The following is a 14,257-nucleotide window of genomic DNA, read 5'->3' as shown; positions in this document are numbered from 1 at the left end:
TTCAAAATTAATCCCAGTACTTAGCAAACATTCTTTTTGAAAACAGCAGTGAACATTAACACAGTTAATCCCAATGACAGCATTGTCAGAATTCAAAAGGATTTGTGGCTATATTGTGAAATAGGAATACTGTCTAATACCAACATGAACATGACACATTTTAAAATATCAGAACAGTATGATTTGTATTCAACATCTGTACAGACTATTTGTTGTTATGTTCTGTTGCTATAGAAACAGATAATTTGATTTGAATGACCTTACTTTAAATTGAAAGAAAGTTAAGTTGAAGTTGAGTACATGTAGTTCAAAAGCGAATTTCCTTACATGGAGTTACATGGACAATCTCAACTTCACATAACATTCTGTGAAGTTTATACCTATGTTGTTTCAGCATTATCTGTCTTGACAGCTTTCACTAGATTTAGCTAAAGACAATACCTATATTAATGCATTTTTTACTCAGGCTAATGAAATCTATTCCTACAATTTGGCAACAATTTAAGTTGTATTACTCACACTTATTTAATTCATACTTACAAGCCTTTTAGTCTGTTCAGCCACATTATGATGATTTGCTCTGGTGTAGTGGACTTTGCACATGAGATGATTTGTGTATGTATATTTTACACATTTACAGCCATATTAACGCAGTGAAATATGACAGCATTGTGAATTCAAAATCCATGCTGGTTTGGACACAAACAGCTCTTGTAGACATCAAACACTGAAATGATACGATCTGGGATATTTAGACCATCATAGAGATTACTGGATATATGCACACCTCTCTATTCGCAACACCAGAACACAGTCTTCATAGGCATAGATAACCTGGCCTAGATAAGCATATGGGTCTAAACAGCACAAGCTGGTCACATTATCTCTACATGCCCACAACACCAAAACACAGATCAAATTTTAAGTGGACTGCTCCGTGGCTTACACACTGAGCCTTAGGCTGATTGGGTGGGGGAGGGGCGAGAGGGATCAGTTTGGCACATCGGACAATCACACTGTACAAATCACAGATTCTCAACAGCTAGCTAAGTATTAAAATAACTATTGTGAGACCAGTTCCACATGTTTCCAGGGAAGAAATATCAAAAACACATACATGTAACTGTATAATGTACATAAACTGTGCATCACACATGTATTATGCACTTATTCTCAGGATATAAATGATAAATATCGTCTTTTCCAGAAATTGTAGGATCTTTTCATTAAGTTGCCCCATATGAAATATTCTGAAATGGTTTAATGTAAGCTTGCTATAACAAGCCACACATAGTTAAGACCCCTAATTAAATGAGACTTTATCTCAGTGGTAAGACAGTAATCACGCTAATCATCATTATCATTATTGTGGTTGATGTTATTATAAATATCTAAAAGAATAAAGAGGACTTGTTTGATGTTTTAGTCTGCACCTGGCCTCTAAGCTCATATAGTGACTGGACACAACTGATACTGGGATGGTTAAAGGGTTGTGGTGTGTATTTATCTACAGGTATAAAAAAAAAGTAAGAGGAGTATCTGAGCAATGCTCTTATCTTCTGCTCTGTGCACAGTTCTCACCAGGTAAACATGAAATTTGTTTCGACGCAGAGGTCAAACACAAGGGTCTCCCAGAGATGGCACGTTTCGCAGTCGGATGTAATCTCCGTGTCAAGTGCAGCTGACCCTGTATCTCTGCATGAGGAATTAGAGCTAAACACCTCTGCTAATGAGACTGACATCTGGTCTCTGGCCTCACTGAATGCTAACCTCATTGGGAGCAAGCAGAAGCCAGGCAGCCAGCACAGGTTAAAGGTCGCACACATCCATGTATCCTCATGTGCACATCTTTTGTAATCAGTATACCAAAGCCTACCTGGACCAGTGCAATAAATTTTGTAAAATTTCCCCACAACAGGGCTTGAATTTAATTTTTAAACTAAAAATAAAACGTTAAAACTTGTGACAGGTTAAGAAGAAACTTTAAATTTCATCAGTTATATATATCTATTGTAAGTAGGAGAAAATGTTGTAAGTCTAGGGAGGAGGACAAGGGAATGGTCTTGGTCACAGTAAAAACCACTTAAGACAAAGGCTACAATGAGCAAGGATTTGAATGAATTAATGCTTAGCCATTACTAACAATACGTAACACTAATTAGTCTGAAATATGCATAACACCTTCATGTTAATGAAGGTAATTTTAATTATTGATAAGTAATTATTGACAGCTGTCTAGTAAAGTAAACCATTCAAAAGTATAGAAATCATCATAATTTTATTGTTAGACAGTCTTATCTCTTTTTCTAACAAAATATTTGTGTATTGCAACTTTGTTAAAATACCATCTTGCTGAGACATATTGCACTTGACTTTTCTCATCTATTCATTAAACGATATTTATGGTATTCAAACTTCTGTATGTAATGTCATCCATCTCATCTTACCTGCAGGTCCAGCAGTGCAAAAGACCATTAATTCCCTACATATATGTGCATATGCACTTTTTCAGAGCTCACATCCTAAAATAATACTTAGGTCTTCTTCAAAGGCCATATGTTGGGTGTATTGATTTAATGACGTAATTATTGACAAACATACACTGTAGATGCAACCATACACCTAATACTGGGCACCATTCACAAGACTGAATATTGTATGATAACAATTTAGTACAACTGCCACACATTCAACCATTATTATTAAAATGATCAATCAATATGATGCTTTGCCCTAAGTTACAAAACTGAAGTCCACAAGACTGTCATAACACATGTAACGTCATAAAAATGTTTTGAGGACACATACAAACATTCTAGTAGTAACTAGGCTTTATTTACAAGATATGCTTTTTAGGATCATAATGCTAAGACAAACAGCCTTAAAAGAAAGCTGTTTTATCAACTTAACTCTAAAAGACACCAGCCTATATGGGTTTAATAACTAAGCTAACAGGATAGACAAATCTTTCCATGTTCCATCCTTGGAAGGCTTTTAAGACTGTGGCTGACTTTATTGAACTTCTACCTCTTGTCTTTTTTTAACCAAAATATTATTCACTTTTCACTTTCTTCCTATCTGATCCACTATTACAAGTACCTATGCCAATTCCCACTCAACTCTGAGTATATGGTTGGCCACAACAAACCTTATGGTATAGCTTTGTATGCAAATGTATTACATGCACATACACATGTAGTGTGATGGTCTACTGGGATTCTTTCCCTACCAGTAATTCACAAAATATGCAGCAGTACATTACAGAGAAACCCCTGTGGTATTGTCATTGATTAATTCACCTATTAATCAATACTACACAATTCATTAACACCTGTCACCTTGTTAAGCAGTTACCAGTTGAATTAATAGGACAAGGAACCAAAAAAAAAGCCCTTAACATAATTTTCTGGTTCAGTAAGCATGTAATTTAAAATGTGTCTTATTATGTGACAAAACAGAAAGGGTTAACTGTAGGGTCCCATAGGGACACTTTTAACCTGAATCAGGTCACAATTTTTGACTTGACATATTTAAGAGTTGATATTTGTCAAAAACACTCAAAATGACATTGTATTACATTACAATACCCAGGTACCCCTGTCATCAGATTATATGATTACACAGGCTACTCAGTGGCATAATGTAACACATCTCCGCATAGTACACATACTTGCTAACACCTACATTCTAAGAGCTATTAACTTTTTACATCACAAAATATTCAGTTTTTAAATTGCATACCAGTGCATGTCATATCAACAAATCTGAAATGTGCTCCAGTTTGCCCATTTATATTTCACCCAAACAGATACGCTTGTTAACTATTGTGCTACGAAGCACTCATCCCCTGAGTATGAGTTACCATAAAGACAAGATCTTCAAACAAGTGGTAAAAAATTTGACAGTAGTTCTTGTCTGTTTAAGATTCATGCCCTCACAAAGGATACATTATCTCATGTCGTATATTTTGGGATAGTCATTACACAACGAAGACCAGTCAGTTATGTATTAATTTTTCACTAGGTATCTATATGCTGTGTTTAGATCAAACTCTAGCCCAACAGTACTTAAATATTAGTGCTTTCCCACCCTCAGAATGGCCCAAACAGAGTGCATTCTACTGTGGGTAATCTATGATAAAACCAACAGAAGAGACTCACCAAAGGTGAAGGATCTGTTTTATAGCAGATCCACAGCTATAAAAGTATACAACTTACCCAAGAAATGGTTCTGCCATCACCATAGTTAGACCAAAAGGTCCTATGTAAATGGGGTGTTTATTTTCATAGTTCAAGGCTTGACTGTGTTTTAATTGGACAAACAGGCTGACAAGTCCAAGCCATAAATTTCCCACTATATTCCCACTGTAACTAGCACCAGCTGGGAAAGAATTCTCAGGCATGAACACATTTTTTTTATATACCCTTTGAAATCCTACACAGTTGTCATAACTAATTCCTATGATAATCCATAAAGTAAATTGTATATTTATTTATTTATTTATTTATTTATTTATTTATGTGATTTGCATTTTATGCTGTACTCAAGAATATTTCACTTATTAGAGCTTGGCCAGCTTATGGTGGGAGGAAAGGGAACAGAGCCCGAAAGGGGAGGGGGATGGGGGGTACCCACGACCAGTAAATAGCATATGACAAACAACTGTCATAAAATTGTCACTATTTGCTATGCAAGTGTAAAATTTCTCAACTTCAAAACCCAAGATTCCTGAGTTTGCATTTAAAGGTTATTAACCTTAGCACATGGAAAACTGATGAACTTTGTTTGGAATATGTGTATTATAGACTCTGAAGCTTCCAGTATGAGCTCTGATGTGTAGTCTTTTTCAGTTACATTCCAGGACCTTTGAAACACACACTAAACATTCCCACAGACTTGATGACATAACATAACCACTCACATAAACACACGGAGCTGTATTAATGATGATCAATAATTTTAACTTTCCAACACAGAACACTTTTACAAAGCAAATTTATATTCACTATCACTCCACTATCAGTAAAAGAAGCAAAATATTTGCCCTTGCACTTGACATAAAGCTTTTTTTGAAGCCTTGTGTTTGTTCATTGGCAGTAAAGTATTTTGTTAAAGACCTTTAAGGACAACTATGCACCAAAATATACATGTAGCACGTGTACATAAAAGTCAATCCTGTCTCACTGTGTGGTTTCCATTTAAAAAAAAACACAATACTGACCATTATCTGATTAAACTTATTTGTAATATTTCCTATTGGGTTAAAATAATAGATACCCATTATGAACAAATCTTACTCCCCACTCTTGTTCATAGAAAAAAACTTCCTTTGCATCTACTGGGTATGCAATGTGAAGTTTCTTGTCTGTAAGATGTGGAAATCCATGGGGTGAAGAATCCCCAGAAAGACAAGTGAGGGATTAAAAGAGCTTAATAATAAGCATACCTGACGATAAACCTTGTAGGACCACATCTTGAAATCTCTATGTTGTTGATAAACAGTTATTTTATCTTGTTGCATTATCAAGAGCCATGTTTGTTTTGTTTGGGCTTCTGACCAATTCTTAGGAAATGAGGGCCTTGACAAACATCTTCACCTGTGACATGTTTACCTTCGGCTTGATTAAGGACTCTACACAGTACCCTTTATCAAACACTGGCTCAAGAAAAAGTTGAAAAGGGTTTAACCTATGAGCAACAGATCTTAAGAACTGACAGGTTTACACAAGTCCAGGGTTATCAAAGTTTATTGAAGTTGTTTTATACTCTGAGTATTTCAACACTTCTTTTACTGCACATTCTGGGTGTTCTGCAAGAAGAATTCATTTCTTTCTATTTCTATAAATTACTGCTCATCAGGTGTCTCATGAGAAATATTTCAGTGCTCAAACAAATTAATTTTCTCATCACAGTATCATTACGTTTCTAAATTTGATTTCTATCTCTAATCTACAAAGAAGCATCCAACAGAATTGATATCATTTGTGACCACTGCAAGGACTTGGGGACTTACACTGCACCTCAATAAATAAAAACACATATTTTCAGGCTTATAAAGACTTTGTCATGTATTAGAAAACTGCTATTAATATGGCAAAGTTGTCTTTACAATGATACCAAACTCAAATTACATAGATTACTATTAGTATTTCAATTCTGTCACATATTTCATTTTTTTTAATGAAACAAGTTACACTTAATGTTAATACTGTGCAACAGCAAATCTAAAAATGGCGAAAAAGAAAATCTTTTGGGTGTAAACTGTTATCCTGCATACAAATTTAAATGAAGAGTGCATCCTTGAAATGCATTAGAACAACCCCCTTTGAGTAAATAGTTAACATCTGCATTCTGCTCCAAAAAGCTCTGCTTTATTCAAGCTCTTAGGAAGTTAAGATTGCTTTATCTCTAAGTTAACATTTTGACAATAATTCTGACATATACACCTTTTGGGAAATTCACAAGCCAGTTATGTTAATAATTAACAGGAATGTAATACAGGCTATCCACCCATATACTTAGACCACACATACTTTCATTCAGGTGTCACTTATATCAAATTCAGCACACTCTCAGTAATGAAGGCAATTTATAAGAAACTTAAGTGGTGAACACGTGAATGACTGAGTGGTCTCTACTTTTTTAGCATTCTCTGAGGAAACTAACTGAATAACACCTGTGAAAGTGCTCATACTAAAATAAGCAATCTGAAAACATACTACCAGACAATTTATTATATGTCTATGTACTTTTTTCAGAAATTTGTTCTTTCTAAACTGTTCCCTTACCAAGTTCACAAAGAGCCGATATCTTTCTGACATGGTTGGCTAAAAGGGCACAATAACACTTCATTTCAATTACAATTCCAGCATTCTAGTCTCCTTTTAGGTTTTGAAGGGGGATACCATGTCACTTACACACTAGTGATAATGCAATGCTCTATTAATCTTTGTCACCATCATATTGTTCATTTCTCAAAACTGTTTGGTTTTTTCCTGTCTAAGGTTTTTTCTTAACATGAAGATTTGAATGATAATAGTGTGGGAGAGCATGATATCAAATATCCCTTGTGATACTATAGTGGATCTCTTCATCAAGCATAGAAGACTAAGCTTTACCTAGGCTGGGTGGAGGGATGATATTTATAAGTGTATGACGGAAAAATACTGTGTTCAAACTCCAGGGAACTTCCACAGTAAGTGGAAATGTTAAAATCTTTAGCTTCTGTGTGTGCCATCAAAATAGAGCAGTTTATGCTAAAGACTTGAGGACTTCAGATCAACTCACTTCTAAGACTATTATCATCCATTAGACTGAGCTGAAGGGGATATTAGATGGAAGACCGTTATGAACAATTTATCACGTCCACAGCTATTTTTGTGTAACATTATCCTGTCTTTGGCCATGCTTGTGTTTTGTCAAAGAGGTAGGTGAAACGTGGAAGCATTTTGCCGCAAGGTAAACTCATTTTGCAATCGCCTTCCTGGTTCCAAATGATGCTGGAAGCCAGGCAGTGTTTTTGGAACTGCATGTCGCATAACCCGCCCGAGGGACATAATAAAGCAGCTGTCCTGCCACAAAAGCGTCTCTGGTCTCAAGACCTGCTGGACTCCTGTGCGGAATGAATTTAAACAGTTGGCAGAAACACCACAGGCAAGAAATCGCAGCTGCATCCAGCAGAGCAGTAAAAACACATCATTTTGAAACGCCTGATTTGGTCCCATGACAGAAAGTAATCAACTACAACACTTAGATGCTTTGGTATGGAAAAGAAAAACTAACACTCCTGTAGATTTCATCATCTTCAAAAAACAAAATCTTTTAAAAGAAACTACATTACATGCTGAAACATAATTTGGCTTGAGACTTGAATGGAAAGTGTGATAACAGTGCTTGTTCGCACCTGCACACAGAATGTCACTGAGGTGCTGAGGTACTGTATCTTGTGCAGAAAAGAAAATCAATTCTGTATGGAGGTCAACATGTGCATTTCAGTATGCAACTACACTTGGGCAATAATAATTTACTTTTGATCTGAAAAAGAGCCTTGTTGGCTGAATATTGTAAGGTGTTGACTTTTACAGGTCAGCAATGAATTCAAGTTCCATCAACATATGCAGGTTGAGTTGAATTGGCTGTGGCTAATCGGAGTATACTCTATCAGTTATACCATAGCCATATATGTCCTTAGAAAAAGTTAAAACGCCACTGAAAGTATCTTATTTTACACTAAAGACAAAAAATTACAAAATCAACCCACTTTAAAGACGAGACATTTTTATTAATGCAATATGTACATTAATATGAATGTGGTGCATGTCTTAAGTTTTTCACCTTAAAAGAAACTGGAATATGCTGGTGATGTTTTCTACTCACATTTCATGAGCTTGTTATGTAAGGTTATTTTAATGAAGATCCATGGCTAAGTCACAGTGAAGAGACAAGCAAGGTTTAGAAGGTTGCCATTAATGTGTCGTGGCAGCTTTGTCACTGTCACTTAGATATCAGACATCTATTGGCAGCTAAGTCTGACAGGTCCTCTCATCTTCATATCCAGCCTGGACATGGCTAACATCATTAAAATAGTTGAGTCATCAGAAAAGAAAGAAATTAAGTCACAGGGGAAGCCTGTATGACAATGAGGTTGTCTTTCCTTGTCCTGCATCTTAGGAAGGGTGGGAATGTTCAGCCGTCCATTTCTACAAATTTCTGGTGAAAAAAACCTTTCCCTTCTGAAGCAAGAGCAAAGGATTCCTCTTGCTACAAGATTCCGTATATTCCACTGTCAGCTTCATAGTACTTATAATCTGAAAATAAGGCATTAAAACTAGTACTTGACAAACCAGCAAGAGCTATAATTCCAGCATGCAACCTCAATGGTCTTGGGCTGATTGCTTTCATGAGAAAAATCATTTTTGCTGAATGAGCTAGTAAGACCCTTGTTCTATTCAAGTTAACTCTGATAACAAAAAGGAAAAATTATGGCAGCATGGAGATTTCAGAGGGACAGAAAAAAGGACAAGGTGAAACACGTACCAGTATACTGTTCTAAATCTTCAAAATAAATCTGTTTATTTGATTATTGTTAAACTACTTGTGAGGTCAGCATGGTTTTCTCATTCTACACAAAAACAGTTTACATCTCTTATTCACTAGCACTGGGGCCCTTAACAGCTGAGTGGTTTAAAGATGTACGTAGTACTGTACACGTGGAGCAATCATCATTTTATCCGTAAATTCCATTTAAAAAAAAAAAACTCTCAAAGGTCTCACCTTTTTCAATTTTCATAGAAAATTCTACAGGGTACTCAATTTTAAACAAAAAGGTGCAACTTCAAGGACTTTACTGTTTCGTTACCTAAGACCTGTGTCATTCTTAACCATGGAGTCTGGTGTGACAGACAGCAGTTTGCACCAGAACAACATACCAGCCATACTTCTGGTGTGCCCACTAACACATTGTACAAACAGAACAAGGACAATCCAAACAAAACAAGGACAATCCAAACCAAACAAACTCTGTTTGACCTACATTTAACTGACAGTTATCAGTAACTGTAACAGAAGGCCATGGCTTGATGTTTGTGTAATATTCTGTGCCCAAGTCATTCTACTGTTTGTTTAGACAATTTCTATTATCAAAAATCCATGCAAAGACAGATATTTATTCTAATGTGAGTAAAACATAAAAAGTAAATACAACATACTGGATGTGTTTCCACAATCACACAAGTTATAAAAAATTAGATAATTTGGTGATCAGTACACATTTGTCGGAAAATAATTCCCTCCTCAAACACTATTGCAAATGTCTGCAGTGTGGATAATTTTAAGAGAAAAACACACAGACATGTCACGCAATAGCAACAGGACTGATTCAATAATGTCCAATAAAAATCTTTTACAAACACAACCTAACTTTGTGCAAATAATAATCTACATCAAATGATGATTTTTTTTATAGCTTAGAAAAGGTATTTGTGCATGTGTGAATAAAAATGTGTATGAATTTACATCTTGTCCAATGAAGTAAACGTGACTTATTTAAATTGTATAATGCTTCGTTGTTGCCCGTGGGTATAGTTTCTGAATAGGCTTCTTGGCCAATGGTAGGTATATAATTACCTCAAGATTCACAGCTTTTCAAGTTTAAACAAGCAGTTCTTTAGACATAGTGTCAAGAATATGAAGAATCGATATATAACAAAATGGGGTATAACTCATAACTCAAGGCTCCATTTTTAATAGATTTAATAAAAGGTACATAAAAAACATCCTAATTTAAAAGCTCTGGTTAAACGGGTCCTGTAGATAGAGTGTTCATGTCAAAAAGTTTATGCATGGACAATACCCTACTGTAATACGACTCAATAATGTGTATAAAAATGTATTTTCAATGATACAATAACACTGAAAGTCACATAATTTAAATTGTAGAATTAAAAGGAAAATGGTTTATTTGTTTGCATACATATCTTAAATCAATTATGAAGTTAAAATTGGTGAATATCTCTGGGAATGGTTGTGTTTACACTGGCAGATCAGTCCAAATGAAATTATACTTTACTGATGGGAATGAGACGACGGCTCGATTGAAGATTTTAATGGTTTTGGTCAGCTGAAAGGGATAACAATGGAGTTGGAGTTGATCCCAGCGTAAGCCAGCATGTGGACGTGTGAAGAGGAGGATGATTCAGCCCTCAAGATGACAACAATAGTCTGAGTGAAGCTGCACGTGCACTGTTTTGATAACACAACCATGTTTGCCCAGAAATGTAACCAGTACAGTTCATCGTGAGAACTTCAGCCTCTCCACCCTTACCAACAGCTCTCCTCAATACCTAGATTAAGTTTTGCTTTACTACTATTAATGTGCTTATTACGACTAATACCACATAGGACAGACTCAAACCTATTTCTTACACACAGAACAATCTTTCTGCATTGCTCTAACTGTTCTTCAAATACATACATGTATATTAGTCTATAGATTTAACTGTGGGCGGTGTGGCAGAAAGTGTGGGTGTGAGTACGTGAAAAGTAGTAGTGGCTGGAAAACCAGATTGTTAAATTTTTCTGCCTAATTTACAGATATTAGCTGTAATGCTTAAGGGTGCCAAGGTTTCCTTTATATTTCTGTGGGGTGCAGTAAGTAGAAATTAATCTATGTAAATTAAATTAATACAATTGCTAATCAGACTTGGAAATAAATATTAATTAAACAGTATCATACGTTGACTAATATCATCCAACTTTGGCTCATAGTTAAACAAAAATGGTAATTAAAGCCGTTACGTTCCTTATAGCTATACCAGTGATCGAGCATCAAGGTCCTAAAGAATGTCAAAAAGAAAAAATATTCTTTTCTTTCATAAGAAAACACTATGAAAGTAATGCACTAATTTGCCACTATCGGAAAAATTAAGCTTTGGCAAACATCTGTTTATGAACAGAAGCTAACACACATAGTGACAAAATACTGAAAAGGACTAAGCAGTGTGGTGTGTTGCTTTGTTTAAAAAAGATTTAGTTACTTTTCTGTGTGGCATCCTAAAGCCTGTCTCTTCCTTATGGGTATGTAAGGTCTAGACCTAAAAAAGAAACTGGTAACTGTGATATTTCTTAAACGGTTAAATTTGGCCTAATAAGAGTTACATTTTTTGGGCTCGTCATGTGTGGGCTCGTACATGTGTGGATAGAAACTGTTGGTATATTTGGCCAAGGCTTTGGACTTATATTCCTGATGGCATGGGGGTATGGGGGAATTCCTTTGGGATTGTTGAGAATTACAAATGATACATTGTGAACAGGGCTGGCTTTATGTGCAAACACTGAAAATTAACTGCTGATAGCTGGGGAGAGGAGGGAGAGTTGTTCATTTTTCGGTTTGAGTGACAGGCAGCCAACCTATGTGGCAAGTTACCTGCAGAACATACACAGTAATACACAGTTACCTCTAAAGTCTATGTTAAATGTACAGGCTTGCGTTTCTATTTCTGCTGTAGGGTCGTGTCATTTAACCATTTCTGGCGAGAAAACCACTGATCGTGGCTCAAATCTGTTGACACCTGCCAGAAACTACATGTCTTGGGCTACAATTTCGTTTCATATTTCTACATACCACAGTTCTCTTGATACAGGCCATACAAATTACATGACTGTAAAAAACTTTTTAAGGTGTTTTTAGTCTTGACCTACTTTTAAGCTAAACCAAACATACCAAACAAAATGCTTTCTACAATATAGGTATGGCGATCCACCTGAAACTTGCAAGTGAAATTGCATCAAAAGATTATTCACCAATTTACAGTCATAAATGGTTTAAGCTTAGCTATAAAATTCAAAATGGCTACCAAATCATGTGACTGGCCAAACACCACAAAATGTCGAAAGCTGCATTTCGTTATTGAAAATGTGAGGTTTGTTTTTCCCACCTTTACCCGTTTTGGGGACACTCCAATTTTTACAAGCTGACTGTGAATAAAAATAACAAGTTTTTGAACGCATTTAAATGGCAAAACTATCACTTGTAGCCCTGCAGTCCTAAAATGTAAATCAAAAATGAAGATCTGCATTTGATCTATATACTAAGCAATTTTCAGCTTCATACTTATTATGATGTCCGGTCACATGACATTTGAAAAATGACACTAAAATGAGCATCAACTGCAATTTAAAGAACAACTATAAATCATAGGAAAAACTAAAACCATGAATGTCTTCAGCAGGTCGAACTACATCTAGTTCCTATCTTCTTTTTTTGCAAAATTCAACCATAGGTAATCACGTCACTAAAACAACCAATAGCGAGATTCACATTTCTTGACCGATTCGCATAAAACTTTCAATCCTGATACCCCTAGTAGTGCTGTAAAGGCATATCAATTTTAAAGGTCAGCAGAAGATTTTTTTTTAGATTTCCGTATTACTCCAATATGGCCGAAAAGTGGGTCACAGGTGGGTAAAGTTTTGTACTCCAGCAGGTAGCCCAAGCGATTTAGTTATGAACATGTGTAGAAAGTTAACACCTGTGACACGCAGTTAAAAAAAAAAACTGGTGTCAGAGAAGAAGCAAAATAATCTGAGCGAGAACAATAGTTGGTTGGAAGCCTAAGAAAAATAAAAATCAGAACGATTTCAACAGAGTGCTTGGCCACCTAATAATCTCCTGTTTATGTAAATTAAACACTATCCAATAATAATAAAAAAAAAAACAAATGAACCTATAAACAAGATTTTAAGAGTAAATTAAGTGGGTATATGCAAACAATCCCTATTATTCCCCCTATTACTGTCAACAATTTTCACTTAAACCATTTTAATCTTCATTTAACTTGATTTATGTGCTTAATACTCTCTACCACTCAACCAATGGCAAACTTGCTAATACAATATTGAAGTCAGGAAAAATCAAGCATTCTCCGACATTCCTACTACTAATTCGAATTAAGGGAGGAAGTTGGCATAGGTGGTGATCATATGAATGATCTATCCACGACTGTAAACTAAAGCTTTCTGAAAATCAATGGTAACAGGATCAAGTTTGGAGCTTGATGACTGTAAATTACGGTGATAAAAATACAGCACTAGCCCTTGGACATGGATCTGTACTTAGCAAAGTACTCAGTGGCGTGGTAAATTGTTTGGGGGATGGAACTGAACCAGAGTCAATCTCCACAACTGATTACTAAATTACTATCATTACAGGACTGAATGTCCAAGACAAGGGGTATTATCAGACAAATTTCTTGCTTTAGTATAAAAAATAATATAAAAAAAGGACACTAGAATGTAATACCAGTGGTCGTTTGTTATTTCAAAATTACAGGCTAGCTGCTGTGTTTTCTTGTAAAAGTTTTTGTGGCCAGTGTTGTAAATTCATTCCTGAGTAATCTAACAGTAACAACTACATGAAAATGTCTCCAACTATTAGACTTAAAAAAATAGTACATATTACCATCCATTTTAAATATATTTATTAATTCTTTATTTACTTCTCTGATTGTTGTTTAATTCCATACTCAATAATTTTTTTACATATGCCATAACATATATCAGCTTTACAACTGAAGGAACAAATTAGTGCACCAATGCACCAAAGACCAGTGAAACTAGGGTTGAACATGCAGACTATGAGCCAACATGTGGGAGTCACATGCCACCCCCTGAATTGCATAATTCTGTTTGCTCTGTGGGCACACTACAGGTGCAACTGTATATCTTATCAAAGTTTTTATCAACCAATGGAATAAGAGCA

General features: G+C 35.5%; 2 protein-coding genes across 10 annotated transcripts in view; both read right to left on the bottom strand.

Moving 5' to 3' along the window:
• Positions 1 to 14,257, bottom strand: part of LOC135469634 (heparan sulfate glucosamine 3-O-sulfotransferase 1-like) — a 143,581-nt gene that overhangs the window by 23,886 nt on the left and 105,438 nt on the right. The window lies entirely within an intron of this gene.
• LOC135469633 (heparan sulfate glucosamine 3-O-sulfotransferase 5-like) overlaps positions 1 to 14,257 on the bottom strand; it is a 127,880-nt gene that overhangs the window by 10,861 nt on the left and 102,762 nt on the right. The window contains exon 2 of one of the 9 annotated variants that reach the window (XM_064748151.1): positions 541 to 727. The exons of the other annotated variants lie outside the window; for them this stretch is intronic. Within the exon in view, the coding sequence (XP_064604221.1) occupies positions 541 to 566 (26 nt within the window). The 5' untranslated portion in view covers positions 567 to 727. The remainder of the gene's footprint in view (positions 1 to 540; positions 728 to 14,257) is intronic. 9 annotated transcript variants of the gene reach the window in all.

This window comes from Liolophura sinensis, chromosome 7 (assembly GCF_032854445.1).
Source record: "Liolophura sinensis isolate JHLJ2023 chromosome 7, CUHK_Ljap_v2, whole genome shotgun sequence".
Taxonomy (NCBI): Eukaryota; Metazoa; Mollusca; class Polyplacophora; order Chitonida; family Chitonidae; genus Liolophura; species Liolophura sinensis.
This window is presented reverse-complemented; position numbering and strand designations above follow the sequence as displayed.